This window comes from Ovis canadensis, chromosome 16, assembly GCF_042477335.2.
Source record: "Ovis canadensis isolate MfBH-ARS-UI-01 breed Bighorn chromosome 16, ARS-UI_OviCan_v2, whole genome shotgun sequence".
Lineage (NCBI taxonomy): Eukaryota > Metazoa > Chordata > Mammalia > Artiodactyla > Bovidae > Ovis > Ovis canadensis.
Window position 1 is genome coordinate 42,464,692 of NC_091260.1, and position 21,990 is coordinate 42,486,681.

The 21,990-nt window shown below is 36.4% G+C and overlaps 1 protein-coding gene across 1 annotated transcript in view; it reads left to right on the forward strand.

Annotated features, from left to right (window-relative positions):
* Nucleotides 1-21,990, forward strand: part of HCN1 (hyperpolarization activated cyclic nucleotide gated potassium channel 1) — a 448,090-nt gene that overhangs the window by 365,260 nt on the left and 60,840 nt on the right. Inside the window, exon 5 of the mRNA XM_069556396.1 lies at nt 348-494. Within this exon, the coding sequence (XP_069412497.1) occupies nt 348-494 (147 nt within the window). The remainder of the gene's footprint in view (nt 1-347; nt 495-21,990) is intronic.

Below are 21,990 nucleotides of genomic sequence, written 5' to 3' on the forward strand. Positions count from 1 at the left end.
GTGTACTTCAAAGAACTGCTTTTTTTTTTTGATTGCTTTACATTTTTTTTCTTGCCTCATCACTGGATTTTTGGGGATGCACCCAGTTTACTCTGAACTCCTTCCATGCTTCCTCTCCATAACTTTTCAGGTCTTTACAGGAAATGTTTATCTAAACAAATATCATCTATAGTATGTGACATAGAGTAGGTACTTTACAACCTAGTACATTAATTCCTTCACTTTAAAGAATTTCATTTTGTTACTGTTACTCAAAAGTTGTTGAATATAGCATAACAAAATCACATCATGGTTTCTCATACAGCCTAACAACATTTTCTAATTTATTTTTTTTCCTTTCCTTACAGTATAAGCAAGTGGAACAATATATGTCATTCCATAAGTTACCAGCTGATATGCGTCAGAAGATACATGATTATTATGAACACAGATACCAAGGCAAAATCTTTGATGAGGAAAATATTCTCAATGAACTCAATGATCCTCTGAGAGAGGTAAGATTTATTGTCCTCAGTCTCCATGAGTGTGATCATTGTTTACTTTCTCTTTTCCTGAGAAATCCTCAATTCCATGTTTTGACATTACTAAAAAAAAATAATTAAAACTGAATGTTAAAACAATTTTCCCCTTTATTCACCCTATGTTCTCACATTTACAGGCTCTGCGTTTTTAAAAAATGACTGGAGTATTGCTCTTATAATTATGATTCTCAAGATACCAATTTATTTTCTGTATCCCTGGTTACAAGTCCTTTCTGGACCTCATTGTCCGTAGCCTCCCAGCCTTCCACTCTCTCATCTCATGCTCAGCAAACTGTTTCATTAACTTCTTTGTGATTTCTACTTTTGTCCTATTTTTGTTTTTCCTGTTCATCTCCTGGACCCTGATCACAGACTGACTTGACCCTTGTGAGTCATTCATTTCCTATTACTTCAATAAAACACTTTGCAACATCTATAACCACCTCTTTTCTCAAGTGGCCCTTCCTTCCCTCCCTAGATGTCTTCCCTCTGCCCACTAGAAGGTTCAGGTTACCCTTAGATCAAAAGAACATTCTCTTGATTGTGTTTCTTGCACTGACTTTCTCTTTCTCTTTTCTTTTACTACTCATCTAGAAAGATTACTCTATAATTATCTTCCACTGTGGTTCAATCTCCACTTCTTTACCAAAATCGTTTCCTTGAAAATTATCAGTGAACACTTAGGGATGACATCATTTGTCTTGGATCCATTGGCAGTTCTTTTAAACACTTGGTAACACCTATATCCTGAATCTTTTGAGGGAGCTCCTTTAAGGCTAAACCATTGCTGTCTTTGGCTTTTCACTTTCCATTTCTGAATTTATTTTCTTATTTATTTCATCTCGCTCTTTAGTTCTGAAAATTTGACCTCCAAATTCTTGACATAATCCGTTTTCTTAAAAGCTGTATGATTTCCTTTTGCCATTGCTACATGATTTCCATTTGCCTTACACATACAGTAAACCATGTATTAAAGTGATTATCTTCCATCACTAAGCCATTTATCCTTGGAAGTCTCTCTCTGTAAATATTTTAGTTATTCTTTTGAGTCATATAGAATGTAAAACTTCAGTCTTTTTTAATCTTTCTCTGCTCTGCACATCCAGTCAATCACCAAATGCTATCAACTTACTATAACAATGTATCTTACAGCTTTGTCCTTGTCTCTTTTACCAAGTTCATGACCCTAACCTTGTTGCTCTCACGTGGACTATTTGCACTATCCCTTTAGTTTACCTTTCAACCTTTGGTCTGTTTTCTCTAATCACCACTTAAAGCAGCAATGCCAAATTAATCTTCTTTTATGTGTATGAGATAGTCATGTCTCTGCTCAGAAACATTGTCTTTACAGGTTCATCAATTAGAGCCTCTTTGGGCTCATATTCGAGCCCTTCTATGCTCTGATCCTTGCTAAATTTCCAGCTTTATTTTTCCCTATTGCCCTATATTTTCCAAAGTGGCCTATAGCCAAATTGTGCAACTTACTGTTTTGCAAAAAGCAATTCTGATTTCTCAACTTGCATCATATGTTTTGCAGATATGTTTCTCATCTGTTGGCAAATGTAGTTCAAATAATATTTATTTATTTTTACTTCCTTTGATTCTCCAGATTAGATCTGGTCTCTTTTTCCCCTGACCCCAGGGCACCGAGTCCATAATGGTTGAGTACTACTTTCCATTTTGTCTGTTATCATGATTTTTCCACATTAGTTTCCTCCATTTTTGTCTTGAAAGTTCCTTAAGAGCAAAGGTCACTTCCTCTATATTTTAAATTTTTCTTGAAATTCCTACAATATGTAGCAAATTTAAAATACTCAATAAATATGTCCATTTCACCTAACATCTTTACCATTTATAACCATCCCTAAGTATCTACATCCATTAAAAGTTATTTGTATTTTTTAAGCCTTAAGACATCAGTTAAGAGTTTCAGAAACAGAAGGAGCTGAATATCTGCTATTGATTAACTTATTTTCTCTATAAAGTCCTCAATCAAATAATAAAGTCCTCAATCAAAATACAAATCTTTTTGCTTTGAGAGATAGAATTAAACCTTTGCATTTTTTAAAAAGCTATATATCATGTTTTTTAATCTATTAATATGTTTTGCTTTATCTCTTTGTTGGATTATGCATTTTGTTTTAAATACAAATCCTCTTCACTAAGAGGCTGAAGCTCAGGATACTAAAACCAGGTTAGGTTCTCAAGTGCCAGGCAGGATTCAAAGGTGGGGTAGGATGGGCCATAGCATAGAGACAAAGGTAACTGAATAGACAGTATCAGTGATTAAGATGGAATCAATAGGCAGATGGATACAATAAATCTAAGGATTTATTTGAAAGAAGCAGAAAAGTAAGGTTTCCAACAGAAAATGTCATTGAAGGTCTATAGAAAGCCAACAGAAAGTGAGCGTAAAAATGAACCCTGAAAAGCTGAATGATTAAATGAGAAACATTTCTCCATGCTAAAAATGCTTAATGTAATATAATATCAGGATAACAAGAAAATTTTCTTAATCATGTATTTGTTATTAATTACTGCCACACTTTGACTCTGATCTTAAGTGGAAAACTTCCACTTTTCATTTTTATCCCCTTTAGTTCAGTTGCTCAGTCATGTCTGACTCTTTGTGACCCATGGACTACAGCATGCCAGGCTTTCCTGTCCATCACCAACTCCCAGAGCCTACTCAAACTTATGTCCTTCGTATCAGTGATGACATCCAACAATCTCATGCTCTGTTGTCCCTTCCTTCTCCCGCCTTCAATCTTTCCCAGCATCAGGGTCTTTTCCAATGAGTCGGTACTTCGCATCACGTGGCCAAAGTATTGGAGTTTCAGCTTCAGCATCGGTCCTTCCAGTGAATATTCAGGACTGATTTCCCTTAGGATGGATTGGTTGGATCTCCTTGCAGTCCATGGGACTCTCAAGAGTCTTTTCCAACACCACAGTTCAAAAGCATCAATTCTGCGGTGCTCAGCTTTCTTTATAGTCCAACTCTCACATTTATACACATGCCCCCAATTCCCTCAATCCCTACAACTATTCTGTCATTCACTTATAATAATTTGTCCTTATATTTTCAAATGCCATGTTCTTGCCTGGAGAATCCCAGGGACAGAGGAGCCTGGTGGGCTGCCATCTATGGGGTCGCACAGAGTCAGACACAACTGTAGCGATGTAGCAGCAGCAGCGGCAGCATATTTCAAAGCTTCAGCGTCTTTTACTTCACTTTCTGACATGCACCACCACTTTTCTCCCTGCCTTTGATCTCACTTAGCTCAAATGCATCCCATCCCTTGGCTATCATATTGAATGATATGCAACACAAGTTCAGTGTTACTTTCTTGGAGTCTAACTATGGCCTCCTGTCCCCTCTAAGAAAAAGGCCAAGCTGCTTGAATTGCACTGGAGAAGCTCTGTGGTCTGCCTCCATCTTTACTTTCATGATTCACTGACAGAAAATTGCTGATAATTTCCCTGAGAGGAAAAGTGTTGCTGATTGTCTCTTGGCCTTTCTTTATGCTGCCTTCTCTATCTTCAATCCTTTCAACCCGACTTTCCTTCAATTTTCCATCAAACAGTCTTACCAGGTATGAGTTTCTTCATAAATTCGCTCTGAAAACTCTCTATCACTGTATTTTCATTTGTCAGTTTACTCTTCATCTCTTTCAAGACTGTGAGCTTCTTGAGGATAGAGACTGTGCCATAGTATCTCTGTATCTCTAATGACTAGTATTTGCTAGGAGCTCACTAAATATTTATTAGAAAAGGGGTATTTTACTGAATTATGAGTGAAAAGCAGGATAAATTATGGCTACTTAATCAAATTAAAGTTCTTAGAAGTAGAAGCATGAAATATGAAATATTTAACACCTTAAAAAGGTGAAAACAATGTTTGTTCCTTTGTTCTTCAACGTTTGCTCTTCTGGCATCAGAGTCACACAAAAGCCAAACTTTAATGTGAGCTAAAACTATAGCAACAGGAAGAGTAGCATAGGAAAGCAAGCAAAGACATTGGCCAGCAGGTAACAGAAGTCATTATTCAAATGAAACCTGGATCTAAAACACCCAGATATGTTTTACAAAGAAAAGTTTAGTAAGAACAATGGGAAATATATCTTGTCCTCTGTTAACCCGGAGTATTATGTACCTGCTATATTTAGGTCAAAGTGGTAGATCACAAGAAATGTTTTAAAAGTAGTAAAATACATCATTCTGTCTTTCAAAAGCTGTATTCTAATTTAGAAGATGAGGTGTTAATTTATGCAAAGATGTATTTTGGTCCTTATTGTGCCTCTTGTGTCCAGAAAGTGCCTGGCATATAGAAGACATTGAATGATTGATACTATAAATATAAAATGAATCCAACCAAGATACTTAGAAAGTGAAAACTAGATTGTTGGATATGTATATTTTAATAAATGGTAAAAATATAAGATGTGCATTATATGCACAAACACATGCCACATGTAATTGTTAATCATATATTCGTTTTCACCAACAACTATCTTACATTTTAATAAGACTTTTAACTTAAAATGCTTCTTTGTCCAGAAGCCTCTTTTTTTGAAAGTATTTTGCATAATATGAGATGCTGATATATACATTAAAGCAACAATTTCTGCTAACACAAGTCTGGGTACTCACAAATATACAAAAGTGAAAGGTCAAACTTTATATTCTAAAAAGCTTATTAAAAAATCCATTGTTTGAAAATAGAGAAAGAAAATAAAATGTGGTTCTTATGAATGTGAAATTATTCCTTACTCATAATCAATTAAATCTGTGTTATATCTATTTTATTCTCCATCCTTTCTTTTCAATGTGTTTGAATATTTTAAAATATGAAGAATCTCTAAGATGTAGAATGGCAGGAAGAATTTAATTTGTGTGACCTTTGAAAGCTCTTACCAGAAACTCATATCATGCATATGCAAAATAATTTAGCTAGTAGATATTTCGAGAGCAAAACTTTATTGAAAGAATTCTCATGCAGAAACTAGGTGATTTATCTTTTTCATACATTGGAGACAAATTGCTGAACTGCCTTCAACAAATACCTGACTCATTGTTGAGGTCTCAATACAAATGTTACCTCCTTAACAGAGCCTCGCCTGAATTAATTTCCTTGCATTCTCCATCATATGAGTTTTGTTGTTGGTACACATCACTTTGTTGTCTTGTTGTCTCTTTTTATTTATTTGTTAATTGTCTGATCTACTATAGGAACTCAGGACCCAAGAAAGTAAGGACTTCTTGATTTCCACCATAGCTCCAGCCCCTCCATAGTACATCTTTAATAACCGCTTGTTGGATAAATAAATAAAGTCAAATTGTTAGATTATTAGATGAATAGAACTTGAAGGGAGAATTTTGGAGACACGGTAGAGACGCTGGCATGACGAAAAGTGATGCCCAGAACTATTACGTACTGTGGCCGCTTACCTTTCTTAGTATCATTTTAGATTGTACTATGGAGAATGTGGTTTCTAACATATTACTAAAGGATGCTGGCATCTTTAGATTCCTCTGTGAGTTTGTTTTGATATACACACAGAAAACCTAGAAGGTCCTATTTTGCATGCCGTTGTTTTTATTTTCTTTTTAACTTTCTCAACGTTTATATACATTAGTGATTTATTTCTGAGTAAACCTGAGGGGTGGGGGAGTATGCCAATAGAGTACAATTATTAAAGGTATCTGAGTATTTTGTCCAAACTCTATAATATTAATAGTATCCATAGGATAGATAGAAAATAAATACGATTTTTCTTACATTGCCATGCCAGGTGTGCGTAGGGTAATGTCAGTGGTTCGTAAAGCAAAAGTTGCTGGACTCCCTGTCTGAACCTAAGCAGTGAGCCACTCAAGGTGGAGGAAATTCAGCATGGGACATAAATCTGTGTGTTCTTCATCCTTGAGCTAGGCCATATGACCACAGCACTGGCCCCACTGGCATTGTCAGCATCCTGAGAAGTGATTGGAAAGTCATCTAAAAAAATTATCTTTGTTTCACTGTCAGCTAATATGCATGGACCCAAGAATATAGGAACAACTACAGTTTTCTGAAAAAACTTCTTAGAATAGTACCTAGAAATTAAATTAGAGCCACTATAGTGATGCATTTGTTATCTGTCATCTCTGTTCTTCACTCTCTTGTTGGTCTGTGACTCTATCTGGTTAAAATTCTGAGTCTGCAAAGATGGACTTCAGTGATCTCCAGAAACCTCCTCTCCCTCCCAGTTGTGCCCAGCCCTGGTTTGCCTGGAGAACCCTCCTATTCTTCCATCCACTTAAAATGTGCACCTGTTTTGCCTTGTGGGCTCGGAGGTCTTCTGTTTCATTGTTTTGAATGGTTTAAATTCCCTTTATGATATTCTCAGTGTTTTGAACAGCACCATGTATGAGTGAAAGCCAACTATGCAGGAGCCATGCAGCATCAGGGGGAGAGTATGGCCCTGGTTCCACTGGCCTCGTTTTTTGTTTGTTTTTATTTTATACTGAAGTTTAATGATGGCTCAGTGGTAAAGAATCCCCCTGCCAGTGCAGGACTTAGAGGTTTGATACCTGGGTCAAAAAATACCTTGGAGAAGGAAATGGCAACACACTCCACAATTCTTGCCTATAAAATCCCATGGACAGAGGAGCCTGGCAGGCTACAGTCATGAGATTGCAAAGGGTCAGACACAACTGATCAACCAAACAATACATAGTTGATTTATAATGTTATGTTAATTTCAGGTGTACAGCAAAGTGATTTAGTTATACATATACATTTCTTTTCCCATATAGATTATTACAGAATACTAAGTAAAGTTCCCTGTGCTATACAGTAGATCCTTTCTGACTATCGATTTTAATATAATAGTGTGTATATGCTAATCCCAATTTCATAACTTATAGCCCCTCTTCCCACCTTTGGTAACCATGAGTTTATTTTTAAGTCTGTGAATCTGTTTTTGTTTTGTAAATAAGTTTTTTGTATCATCTTTTAGATTTGTGTTTCTCTGTGTGACTTAATTTAGTGTGATAATCTCTAGGCCCATTTATGTTGCTGCAAATGGCATTATTTCATACTTATTTTAAGGCTGAATAATATTCCATTGTATACACACAGACCACATCTTTATTCGTGAATCTGTGGATGGACATTTTGGTTGCTTCCATGTCTTGGCTGTTGTAAATAGTTCTGAAATGAACATTGGGGTGCATGTATCTTTTTGAAGTATGATTTTCTCCAGATACATGCCCAGTAGTGGGATTGATGGATCATATGTTAAGTCCCACACTGTTCTCCATAGTGCCATACAGTTCAGTTCAGTTCAGTTCAGTTGATCAGTCGTGTCCGACTCTTTGCGACCCCATGAATCGCAGCACGCCAGGCCTCCCTGTCCATCACCAACTCCCGGAGTTCACTCAGACTCACATCCATTGAGTCAGTGATGCTATCCAGCCATCTCATCCTCTGTTATCCCCTTCTCCTCCTGCCCCCAATCCCTCCCAGCATCAGAGTCTTTTCCAATGAGTCAACTCTTCACATGAGGTGGCCAAAGTACTGGAGTTTCAGCTTCAGCTTCATTCCCTCCAAAGAAATCCCAGGGCTGATCTCCTTCGGAATGGACTGGTTGGATCTCCTTGCAGTCCAAGGGACTCTCAAGAGTCTTCTCCAGCACCACAGTTCAAAAGCATCAATTCTTCGGTGCTCAGCTTTCTTCACAGTCCAACTCTCACATCCATACATGACCACTGGAAAAAACATAGCCTTGACTAGATGGACCTTAGTCGGCAAAGTAATGTCTCTGCTTTTCAATATGCTATCTAGGTTGGTCATAACTTTTCTTCCAAGGAGCAGGTGTCTTTTAATTTCATGGCTGCAGTCACCATTTGCAGGGATTTTGGAGCCCCAAAAAATAAAGTCTGATACTATTTCCACTGTTTCCCCATCTATTTCCTATGAAGTGATGGGACCAGATGCCATGATCTTCGTTTTCTGAATGTTGAGCTTTAAGCCAAGTTTTTCACTCTCCTCTTTCACTTTCATCAAGAGGCTTTTTAGTTCCTCTTCACTTTCTGCCATAAGGGTGGTGTCATCTGCGTATCTGAGGTTATTAGTGCCATTAGCCTCATATAAATGCGGCACCACAACTTAGTATCTGCACAACTTTGGGCTCTTTCATAACTTGTACATATTTTACTTTCTTCATCTTTAAATATAAATGATGATGATAAGTACCTAACAGAGATGTTTTCAAATTAAATGAGAAAAAAAAAAACATTAAAAGTTTGAAAAGTGACTGGTACATAGTAAGTACAAAGTAAAATTTTATTCTTAGTATTACTATGATTCCATGAAAAATAGTATATAGTCGCAGCCCACATGGCTCTTACAACTTGATGAGAGACAGAAATTTAAACCAGCAATTATAACTGTGTATCAGTGCTATGAGAGGTCATTTAGAGGGTGTTAGACCATACCTCAGAGGGACACTAACTCAAGGTTTATCATATGTCTCATTTCTTCTGGAATTTATTCAAACAATCTGCTAACAAGCCCTTCCTCCAGTTTAACAACCAGCCTTCTGGAGACAGCATCTTAGCATCAAAACTTGGCATTGGAATTTTAAGATCAGAGACTGATGACGCTTTAATGCAGGAGTATATTTAAAACAAAAAGCTAATTAGAAAAATTCAGTGAGCCATACCCCTCTGCTTATGAGAGCCTGTTGGAATGTGTACAAAGTAAGAAGGTCTATTTTTATCATGATCAGATTTATACGGATTTGATTAGTGCAAAATGGCAAACTTAACTGTCGAGAAAGAGGTTAATGCACTTCTAAGTCTGTCTGCAAAGTTCAGAACTGATCTATTTTTAAACAATGGCATGTGAAGAGCTGTGGGCTGAAAATAGGTACAGATCATGTGTCCCAGCAGAATATAGGACGTCAGTATATTTCATTTTCACAGAACATGAATTGGGCTGAGAGTATAATACTGTCCTTCTGACCTTTAATTTGTTGAATAGAGTGTTAGGGAAAAAAATCCTAATTTGCATCCATATATTTAGTGTAATTCAGAATAAGTTCTTAAAGTACATACTTGTTGGTTTTTTGAAGGTCTCCTAAAAATGTGTTTAGTTCAGATTAATCAAAATAGCCTAGACACGTAGTATTATAAAGCTATACAGGAATCGTGTGTCATATACTCACGTAAAAGGCAAAGTAACCAAAGGCTAGAAAATATATGTAAGTGATCTAATCTTGTTCACATTACCAAGGAAAGAAATTTAGTCTTTACACTTTCATCTTAGAACTTTTCCCTTGCATCCCTAGTTTTTAGAAAACAAACAGACAAAAAGCATTTATTGATTTCTTAATGTGTGCAAGATACTGATTCAGGCATGATGAGAAGGTAAATCATAAAATGTCATTTCTAGTCCCACAGTGCTTTACTGTGTGTTTGTTGAGAAAAGATAGAAAAACATGAAAAAAAATGAAGAAAAAGTTAAAATACATTACTAAAAATACAAGAAATGTAGGAAGTTACATATGGTTAATTGCCAGAGCAAAGCAGACATTACTCACTAAACTTTGAAAGGGATTAAAGACTTGAATATATGGACCTAAAATCACAAAACTCTTAGAAGAAAACATAGGAAAAAATGCTTCTTGACATGGGTTCTGAAAATGCTTTTTTTGAATGAGACCTAAAACACAAGCAATAAAATAAAAACTGAGTTAGTCGAACTACATGAACTAAAAAGTTTCTGCAGAACAGTCAACACAATAAAAAGACAACCCTGGAAGAAAATACTTGGAATCCACACATCTGAGGAGAGGTTAATATTCAAAATATATAAACAACTGACACAATTCAAGAACAGGAAAGCAAGTAGTCCAATTAAAAAGTAGGCAAAGGACCCAAATAGACTTTTTTTTTTTTCACATTTAAATGGCCATGAGACATATTGAAATGTGCTGAATTAAACTGATCATTAGAGAAATGCAAATCAAAACTACAGGGAGCTGTCACCTCACACCTATTGGAATGTCTGTTATCAAAGGACAAGGTATAGTAAGTACTGGGGAGGACATGGAGGAAAGGGAAACTGGGAGGATCAGGAGAAAGACAGTTTGTATCATTGAGCAAGAGCCAGATCCCTGGACCTTTTCCTTGATTTTTCCTAACATCCTTCAGGACTCTGCTTTATTGACTATGCCAAAACCTTTGACTGTGTGGATCAAAACAACTTGTGGAAAACTCCTAAAGAGATGGGAATACCAGACCACCTGACCTGCCTCTTGAGAAACCTGTATGCAGGTCAAGAAGCAACAGTTAGAATTGGACATGGAACAATAGACTGGTTCTAAATCAGGAAAGGAATACGTCAAGGCTGAATATTGTTACCATGTTTATTTAACTTACATGCAGAGTACATCATGAGAAACACTGGTCTGGATGAAGCACAAGCTGGAATCAAGATTACCAGGAGAAATATCAATAACCTCAGATATGTAGATGACACCACCTTTATGGCAGAAAGTGAAGAAGAACTAAAGAGCCTCTTGATGAAAGTGAAAGAGACTGCAAAGTTGGCTTAAAACTAAACATTCAGAAAACTAAGATCGTGGCATCTGGTCCCATCAGTTCATGGCAAATAGATGGGGAAACAATGAAAATAGAAACTTTATTTGGCGGGGAGCTCCAAAATCACTGCAGATGGTGACTGCAGCCATGAAATTAAAAGACACTTGCTCCTTGGAAGAAAAGTTATGACCAACGTAGACAGCATATTAAAAACCAGAGACATTGCTTTGCTGATAAAGGTCTGTTTAGTCAAGGCTATGGTTTTTCCAGTGGTCATCTATGGATGTGAGTTGGACTGTAAAGAAAGCTGAGTGCCACCGAAGAATTGATGCTTTTGAACTGTGGTGCTGGAGAAGACTCTTGAGAGTCCCTTGGGCTGCAAGGAGATCTAACCAGTCCATCCTAACGGAAATCAATCCTGAATATTCATTGGAAGGACTGATGCTGAAGCTGAAACTCTGATACTTTGGCCAGCTCATGCAAAGAACTGACTCTTTGTAAAAGACCTTGATGCTGGGAAAGATTGAAGGTGAAAGGAGAAGAGGATGACAGAGGATGAGATGGCTGGATGGCATCACCAACTCAATGGACGTGAGTTTGAGTGAACTCCGGAAGTTGGTGAATGACAGGGAGGCCTGGCTTGCTACAGTCCCTGGGTTCACATAGAGTTGGGCAATACTGAGCAACTGAGAACTGAGCTTCAGTACTCACCGCTACCCCAATATTTTTCTGGATAACAATGTTTAGGTCTTCAAAAATTAGTCCTGTGGTTGTGTTGTATAATTCTACTTATGAGGCTGGTGGAATAAGCACATTCATAGCAACAGAGAGTAGAATTTATCAGTGATTTGAGTGAAGGGAGAAAGTTATAGTTTAAAGGTTGCAGAACATTGGTTGAAATTGATGCGAATGCTCTAGGTACAGATACAGAGGAACCTCCCAGGTGGCGCTAGTGGTAAAGAACCCACCTGCCAGTGCAGGAGACATAAGAGATGCCAGTTCAATCCCTGGGTCGGGAGGATCCCCTAGAGGAGGGCATGGCAAACCCACTCCAGTATTCTTGCGTATAGAATCCCATGGACAGAGGAGTCTGGCGGGCTACAGTCCATCGTTTATTAAAGAGTTGGACATGACTGAAGTGCCTTAGCACACACAATCACTAATGGCAACACTCAGACAACATTATGAACATTGTTGTGAATTGTATACATGGAAATGCTTAAACTATAAATATTGTTGTATATATTTTATAAAAATCTAAAAAGTCAATCTTATAAAATTGTACCCATTATTATAACTCTCATCCTGCCTGTAAAGTCATTTCCATCTGCCTGTAGCTCTTGTCAACTAAATGCCCATGATACTTCACACTCAATACAAAAATAAAGCAAAATCCTTTTTTTGTGTAAGTAAAGTTTTTTTTGTTTTCTGTTTTTTAATTTATTTCACCCCAGACTGAAGAGCTCAGAAGTTGTTGAAGTGTGTGGGCTGTATTCTACAGCTTCTCGGAGCCATCTGAGCTGGATCATGTGTGTTACCCCTGCCACTTCAGTACTTCCAGAGCTGAGGTGCTGCTGTGTCTTGACAGATACTCCAAGGGGGCAGCTTCATCCTTCCTGCCACACTTTAGCCAGCCTAACTCACTATGTTAATTTCTTCAGGCTGTAATCACAAAATACCACAGTGGCTTAATCAACAGACAATCATTTTCTCATACTTCTAGGGGCTGAAGTCCAAGGTCAAGTGTCAGCAGGTTTGGATTCTTCTGGGGTTTCTCTCCTTTACTTGTAGATGGCCACCTTTCTTTTCATGGGCTCAGTTTTTTCTTCTCATAGCAGTCAGACTGGATTAGGACCCACTCTCACAGCTTTATTTTAACTTCATCTCCTCGTTAATAGACCTGTCTCCAAACACAGGCACATTCTGAAGTACTGGGAGTTAAAACTTCAGCATATGAATGTAGAGGTGTCACCGTTAAGCCCATAATGCTTGCCGACACGTGCAATGCTTAAATCTAACTAGTGTGACAGACAAATAAATATTTAATGCAGCTTAGAATGCCTGCTTAGTTTTAGGGAGTGGCCTGATTTCCTCATGTCCTTTGCACATGTACACATACTGTTATTTCTATTGCTGGACTATTAATGGTGAAAAATAATTTGTGTGGATTTTATTACAAAATTACATGAATAGGTTTTTATCAAATTCTCCAAATCCCTTCTCAGAATTTTTTAACTCATTGTACTATCCACTGGTCCTGTTTGAAGAATATTTTTTAGTTTAGCTGTTTGATGTATTCACTGTATTTGACAGTCCAGATTAATCTGTTTTTATCCTGCCAACTGGACTTCACTCCTGCTCTGTAAATCATTCTACAGCTTGCTTATAGTTTGCAGACCACTGGAGCTGCACTCCCTGGTGTTTATACAAATCTTAACTGAGGTTCAGCCTAGGATTCCAGAGTGGGACAGTGATACTAAGTCTCTAATGAACACTGTCACTGTTAGTACACAACTTTTTTAAATTTATCTCTTTTTGGCTAGCCTGGGGCTTTGTTGCAGCACACAGGCGCTTCATTGCTCCTTGCAGGCTTTCTCTAGTTGTAGCAAGTGGGAGCTACTCTCTATTTGTGGCACATGGGCTTCTTATTGCCGCAGCTTCTCTTGTTGCAGAGTGCAGGCTTTAGAGCTCACGGGCTTCAGGAGTTGTGGCACATAGGCTTAGTTGCCCTGCTACATGTGGGATCTTAGTTCCTGGATCAGGGATCGAACCTGTGTCCCCTGCATTGGCAGGCAGATTCTTAACCATTGGATCACCAGGGAAGTCTCAATATACAAACTTTTGATTTAGGCTTTTTGGTCTATTTCTACATTATTTTCTTTCCTGTGCAATCAAATTTAAGTGACTGTTAAGAGAATTTTATGTCATCTGCTGACATCCTGCATGGTACCTAATATGTTCCTGTGTTCCAGGAAGGCAAAACAGTAGGAGTATGCAAAGACCAAATTAATCTCAAGCTTCATTTGCATTCGTCTGGTAAAGTTTAAATGTGATTTAATATCTCAGAACCAAATTAGATGCATATGAGAACTGTAACTACAGAAAACATTTAACTTTTTGAATCTGTAGCTCTCAAAATTCACCATGTTCTGATCTATTCTTTACAAGCAGGCAGATTTCATTTAAGCCACTTAATCATAATTTGCCATTTGTATATGCAGAGATTTTAGGCTAGTTGCCTTTTAACTCATAAAATGAAGAGACTATGAACCTAGCAATTAATGCTATAGCCAAATTTAAAAATAAGAAATGGTGAAAAATATTAAAGCTGGCCAGTATTTAAGAGTCCATTGCAAACTATTTATCTCTTTATCTCTATTGGGTTTTTCTTAATATAACTACAATTAACACAAGGTGAAATATTGTGTGACCATTAAAAAGAATGTCATTGAAGACCATAACTCAAAATGGTAAATAGTTTATGTTATAAATGTGGGGAATAATAGATATTCAATGTTATTATGATTTTTTAGGTCAATGTGAATAAGAAATCACATTAAAAGAATACATAAATGACTCTCAGCAATGGAAACACAGTGATTTTTCTTCTTTTATTATTTTAAGGGATATGTGTATTTGTTTGATTTTAAAGATTTTTTAAAATATAATTGCTTGTAATATAAAATAATTATTTTTTATAAGATGTAAAACTTCAATAAACTAAAATTGAGGCACTCTATACATTAATTCATCAATCCTATAACTCCTTATCTTACCTCTAACTCCTTTCAGTCAGTTCAGTTTAGTCGCTCAGTCGTGTCCAACTCTTTGCGACCCCATGAATCGCAGCACGCCAGGCCTCCCTGTCCATCACCAACTCCTGGAGTTCACTCAAACTCACGTCCATCAAGCGGTGATGCCATCCAGCCATCTCATCCTCTGTCGTCCCCTCTTCCTCCTGCCCCCAATCCCTCCCAGTATCAGAGTCTTTTCCAATGAGTCAACTCTTCACATGAGGTGGCCAAAGTACTGGAGTTTCAGCTTTAGCATCATTCCTTCCAAAGAAATCCCAGGACTGATCTCCTATAGAATGGACTGGTTGGATCTCCTTGCAGTCCAAGGGACTCTCAAGAGTCTTCTCCAACACCACAGTTCAAAAGCCTTTAACTTCCCCCATATAAATGTTCTTCATCTCAGCTCAGTTGGTAAAGAATCTGCCTGCAATTCATGAGACCCTGGTTCAATTCCTGGGTCAGAAAGATCCCCTAGAGAAGAGATAGGTTACCCACTCCAGTATTCTTGGGCTTCCCTGGTGCCTAGATGGTAAAGAATGCATCCATGATGTGGGAGATCTGGGTTCGATTTCTGGGTTGGGAAGATCCCCTGGAGGATGGCATGGCAACCCACTCCAATATTCTTGCCTGGAGAACTGCCATGGATAGAGGACCCTGGTGGGCTAAGACCATGGGGTGGCAAAGAGTCAGACACAACTGAGTGACTAAGCACATAGCACATCTCTAACCAAAGTTTTTTAAGAGACTTCACTTTCTTATCTCTAACTCCTTTAAATTCCCCCAAATAAATATTAAATGTATTTACTACCTTTAATTTTATTCCATATTTTTATTTTCAGATTATTTAGGAATTATAAAGAAAGTTAAATGTTCTCTTTAAAAAAAAAGAATAAGACAGATTATCCCAACTAAAGAAATAGCTCTTCATAAATTCTCTGTAATGGGGACACAGAAATCAAGAGAAATGCTCTGACTTTCAGAAATTAAAGCAGTTATCTAACTTGTTAGTCAATGTTTACATAAGTGTTTAAAACATTTTCAAGCATTAAGGTTTGTATGGGGTGATTGACTTATACATGCAACCATCTTGCAAATTAAAATACAAACCACCAGATCCATATAAGCCTGTTGGAAATGCTGAGGGAAATTTTTTTTTAATTTCAACTATGTGCTTCTTTAAAAAAAAATGGAATGTCTATTTAATTTGCAATTCAATTTCTAAATTACTACATCATTAGGGAATTATAAGAATTTTTACTTTGGCCACAGGGACTATCACTGACTGTGCTCAAAGACTATGTTATCATTTTTATCTTCTGAATCCCTGCTCCTATCTTGACTTTTGTCTTTAATAACCAGTACTCAACTCAACATTTAGAAAAGTATCTGACCTAATATATTCTTGGCTTCCCTGATGGCTCAGACAGTAAAGAATCTGCCTGCCAATGCAGGAGGCCCGTCAACCCCTGAGTGGGAAGATCCCCTGGAGAAGGGTATGGCAACCTACTCCAATGTTCTTGCCCAGAAAATTCCATGGACAGAGGCACCTGGCAGGCTATTCTTACCAAATTACTCTGAATTCTTTTTTCTCTGAAATTTTATAGAATATATAGTCTCTACCATTACTTTGATTTTAACATTCATTTGTTTTATAAAAGTTGTTTACGACTGTTACTTATAATGGTAAATGATAGATAACACTTTGTGAAATTAAATATTTTCCTTGTATCTTTAATTTAATCATTACAGTTATCTAGGTAGAGTTGCTTACAAGTGAAGAGTTTAAGGTATGAGTCACTTTGTACAGGCACTGAGTCAGTTGGTTTTGGTATCAAGGACTAAGCCCAGATACATACACAGCAAGAGACACACAGAGCCTCACCCATGTTTAGTTTACTTTTTACAATTATCTTACACTGAATATATACATATGTATCTTCCTTCCTCAACTTGCAGATACTTCTTTATTTTAGGGAGCATGGTTTCCATATCTGCTTATGACTTGAAATGTGTTATTAAAAACAAGGATTTTTTGAGTCATATCCTTTAAAGATTTAGATTCAGATTCTCTGAATCTGGACTGGAGCCTGGTAAACTGTATCTTAGAAAAAGTATTATAAATACATCCAAGTAGGAAAATGCCATCTTTGGCAGGCCATCAAAGCTCTTTTTTTTTTTTTCCTTATTGACGCTGTCTTCATAGGAGCCATGATTAGTCCCATAAACTAATCCTGAATATATTCTGTTATTTCCCAAGAATGGTTCTACATCATACCACGAACCCAAACTTTACCCACTCTGGGCAGTCTCTATGGACCCTGCTCTGTGTTGGATATTTTCAGCAGTCTTTTCAGAAATGCCCTCTCCCAGGACACTAAAGACTGCTCAGAAGCTGATATGGATATTTTTATTTATTTATTGCCTCACAGACTTCATGTAATGGTTTTAAAGGTAATGACTGCAGATAACTTCTTAGAGCTTTTCAGTGAGGTCTCTTAAAAAAATATTTATTTCCCAGATATTCATTTACACTTCTTAGAAATCAGAGGATCTAAATCTAATCTTTTCGAGAATCAAACTGAGCAATGTTTTACCCTTCTATGAAAATTTCACATTCAGTTTCACCTCTCTCTTCAAAGTAGAAATAAATATCAAAAAATTATACCTTATGTTTGTCTTGTTGAATTCTTCAGTAAGTAACATATTTTACATGAAGATTAAAAAAATATCTAGAACTGCATCTACTTTCCATACCTATTATATCATGCTTTTTTATTTTTTGCAGGAATACCCTCTGTAGAGTAAAAATATAATATGAATCACATTACATATGTAAGTTTAAATTTTAAATTTTCTAGTTGTTGTTGTTCAGTCGCTCAGTCACATCCTACCCTGTTAGACCTCATGGACTGTAGCACACCAGGCTCCCCTGTCCTTCACTGTCTCCCAAACTTTGCTCATACTTATATTCATTGAGTCAGTGATACTATCCAACTGTTTCATCCTCTGCTGACCTTTTCTCCTCTTGCCCTCAATCTTTACCAGAATCACAGTCCTTTGCAAAGAGTTGGCTCTTCATATCATGTGGCCAAAGTATTGGAATTTCAGCTTCAACATCAGTCCTTCCAATGAATATTCAGGGTTCATTTCCTTTAGGACGGACTGGTTTGATCTTGCTGTCCAAGGGGCTCTCAGGAATCTTCTAAGCAACACAATTTGAAAGCTTCAATTCTTTGACACTCAGCCTTCTTTATGGTCCAACTCTCGTATCCCTATATGACTATTGGAAAAATCGTAGCTTTGACTATATGAACCTTTGTTAGCAAAGTGGTATCTCTGCTTCTGAATATGCTGACTAGGTTTTTCATAGCTTTCCTTCCAAGGAGCAAGTGTCATATAATTTCATGGCTATAGTCACCATCAGCAGTGATTTTAGAGCCCAAGAAAATAAAATCTGCTACTGTTTCCGCTTTTTCCCTATTTATTTTCTTTGGAGTGATGGGACCAGATGCCATGATCTTAGTTTTTTGAATTTTGAGTTTTAAGCCAGCTTTTCCACTCTCCTCTCTCACCCTTATCAAGAGGCTCTTTAGTTCCTATTTGCTTCCTGCCATTAGAGTCATATCATCTGCCCATAGGAGGTTGTTGATATTTCTCCTGGCAGTCTTGATTCCAGCTTGTGATTCATCTAGCGTGGCATTTCACATGATATACTCTGCATGTAAGTTAAATATGCAGGGTGACAACATACAACCTTGACTTACTCCTTTCCCAATTTGGAGGCAGTCCATTGTTCCGTATCCAGTTCTAACTGTTGCTTCTTCACCTGCATATAGGTTTCTCAGGAGGCAGGTAAAGTGTCTGGTATTTCCATCCCTTTAAGAAAAACTTTCCAGTTTCTTGTGATCTACATAGTCAAAGGCTTTAGTATAGTCAGTGAAGCAGAAGTAAATTTTTCTCTGAAATTCCCTGGCTTTCCCAGTGATCCAACAAATGTTCTCAATTTGATCTCTGGTTCCTCTGCAGTTTCTAAACCCATCTCATACATCTGGAAGTTCTTGCTTCACGTTTTCTGAAGCCTAGCTTGAAGGATTTTGAGCATAAGCTTGCTAACCTGAAATGAACACAATTGTACAATATTTTGAACATCCTTTGGCATTGCCCTTCTTTGGGATTAGAGTGAAAAACTGACCTTTTTCAGTCCTGTGCCACTGCTGAATTTTCCAAATTTACTGACATATTGAATTCAGCACTTTAACAACACAGTCTTTTGGAATTTTAAATAGTTCTGCTGGAATTCCATCACCTCCATTATCTTCGTTCGAAGTAATACTTCCTAAGGCCCACTTGACTTCACACTAGCAGTGACATTTTAAAAATAAATGTGTGAAACTAAGTATGACAAATTTTATTAACTCAGTATATTCACCATATTATAATTTCAAAATGTAATCAATTTAAAAAATATCTTTAATGAGATAGCTTGCATTCACTTTTTTTTAGATTACTTCCAGAATCAGCTCTATTTTTTTTAAATTGAAGTGTAATTAATTTACAGTGTTGTTCAGGTATACAGCACAGTAGTTCAGTTTTATATGTGTGTGTGTGTGTATATATATATATATATATATATATAATACATATGTAAATATGTATATTCTTTTCAGATTCTTTTTGCTTATAGATTATTATAAAATGTTGCATATAGTTCTCTGTGCTATACAGTTGGTCCTTGTCTGTTATCTATTTTATATATAATACTGTGTGTATGTTAACCTCCCTCCCCCTCCCATTTCCCTTTGGTAACCATAAGTTTGTTTCCTATGTCTGTGGATCTGTTTTTGTTTCATAAGAGAGTTCATTTTTTTTTTTAGATTCCTCATTTATGCAATGTCATATGGTATTTGTCCTTGTCTGTTTACTATGACAATCTGTAAGTCCATCTATGTTGCTGAAAATGGCATAATTTCATTCTTTTTATGGCTGAGTAATATTTCATTGTATATATATACTGCATCTTCTTTATCCACTAATGTGTTGATGGACATCTAGGTTGCTTTCATATCTTGGCTATTGTAAATAGTGCTGCTGCAGTGAATGCTGTGATGCCTATATCTTTTTGAATTATCGTTTTATGCAGATATATGCCCAGAATTCAGATTGCTGGATCATATGGTAGCTCTATTTTTAGTTTTTATAAGGAACCTCCATATTGTTCTCCATAGTGGCGGTACCAAATTACATCCTCATCAACAGTTTAAGAGAGTTCCCTTGTCTCCACACCATCTCCAGCATTTATTGTTTGTAGACTTTTTGATGATAGCCATTCTGACAGAATATTTCAGTTAGAATGTTAATTTTTTATACTGCTTGATCTTTATATAGGTTTAATAAAATTTACAGTTAAAAACTATAGTCACTTTTCCAAGTTTTTCCAAAAAATTTAATATTTTCTAATAACTAAATTATCAAATTAAGTGGTTAAAATTAAATAAATATTTACTAATGGTCAGTAACTCAATGTGGCCAATGACTACTATGTTAGACAAGGTTACTCTAGAAACAGACTGTATACTTTTAAATATTGGACTCAGTTCCTACATGCTATCTGATTTTTGTGAAATGACAACCTATTTGAAAATTTGGCTCATCTGTACTGCTGGGTTAATAATATAGCTGTATCAGGTTGTTGTAATCAAAGGAGAAAACCCAAAGCGTTCAATGACTGACTGACAAGTGTTCGGTCATATCCGACTCTTTACAACACCATAGACTGTAGCTTGCCAGGCTCCTCTGTCATAAGCATTCAATAAATATTAACTATAATCATCATCAAAGTCATTATGCTACATTTAGGCTAGTGGTACTTACCCTCTTGATGGTAATGGCTCCTTTGAAAATCCTATGAAAGCACCATCTGTATCCCATAAGACACTAATATGGTATATGTCAGTTCTCATAAAACTTCAGGTTCAGAGCAACTATCTGAAGCCTAACATCCTTTTTAAGTATCTTTCGGCTCCAGGTTTACAATGCTTATTTTTAAATTAACTATTGTATAATTTCTGACACCAATATCTCATTCTTTCCCCTCAACATTTGTGACTGTGTCATGGGGTTGTTTGAGGAAATGAGTTCATGTTTGAGGAAATGAATTCATGAGTTCAAATTATTTAGCTATGCTTCAAGATTTCATTTGTCTTCTTGCATGTTTACATTTTGCGCTAATTTCTGGACAGAGGAGATGCTTCTTATTTACCAGCTATATAAATGAATGTTGATAATTGAAGATAAAATTAAGTACATAAGAGAAACATTATTTTTCTCAGTTTTCAAAATAACTTTTGATAATTATTGTTCAAGTAGCTATATTTTCATAGCAACTGGATCACATGTAATAGACTCAAAGATCCTTTACATATATATATATATATGTAAGCTAGAATTTTTTTATTTTTGAAGAATTATGTAACAGTAAATATATACCCATGTAATAATCTGCCCTGAAAATATGTATACTGTATAAAATTAGTTTAAATGAATTCAAATTAGTTTAAAATGTAAACTACATTATTCTGCATTGGAGAAGTAGAAATACATTGAAGTAAAAAAGAATAGGTGTTTGTCTGAAATGGGTAAAGTTTTTGATTGAAAAAGTTATGAAATAATAAAAGTGACTATTTGTTTTCATTCCTAAGCACAGAGAATTGCAAAATATAGGAGTGTGAGTTAATTTTAACTGCTCAGCTTTTGTGACTTTGATCCAGGTAATAGGGAGGCCCATAATGGAGTGAATGAACAATGGTTGGGAAGTCAAATAGTAATGATGAGTTTCCCTAGATGTATTCTAGCTCTGTGGCTTGGACAATGTATTTTCTCTCTAAGCTCCTCTATCTTCATTCCTTATATATGTGGGGAAATAAAATCAAATTCAAGTTCATCCTTTGGTTGTTATCCTGTAGGAATAAATGAGGCATAATATGTAAAGTACCTCCTTAAAATGGGTGCCTAATATACATTATTCCCTTTCTTTCCCTTCCACATACCATCTTTAACTTGTCAAATTACAATGTTCCTTTGGGGGGTAT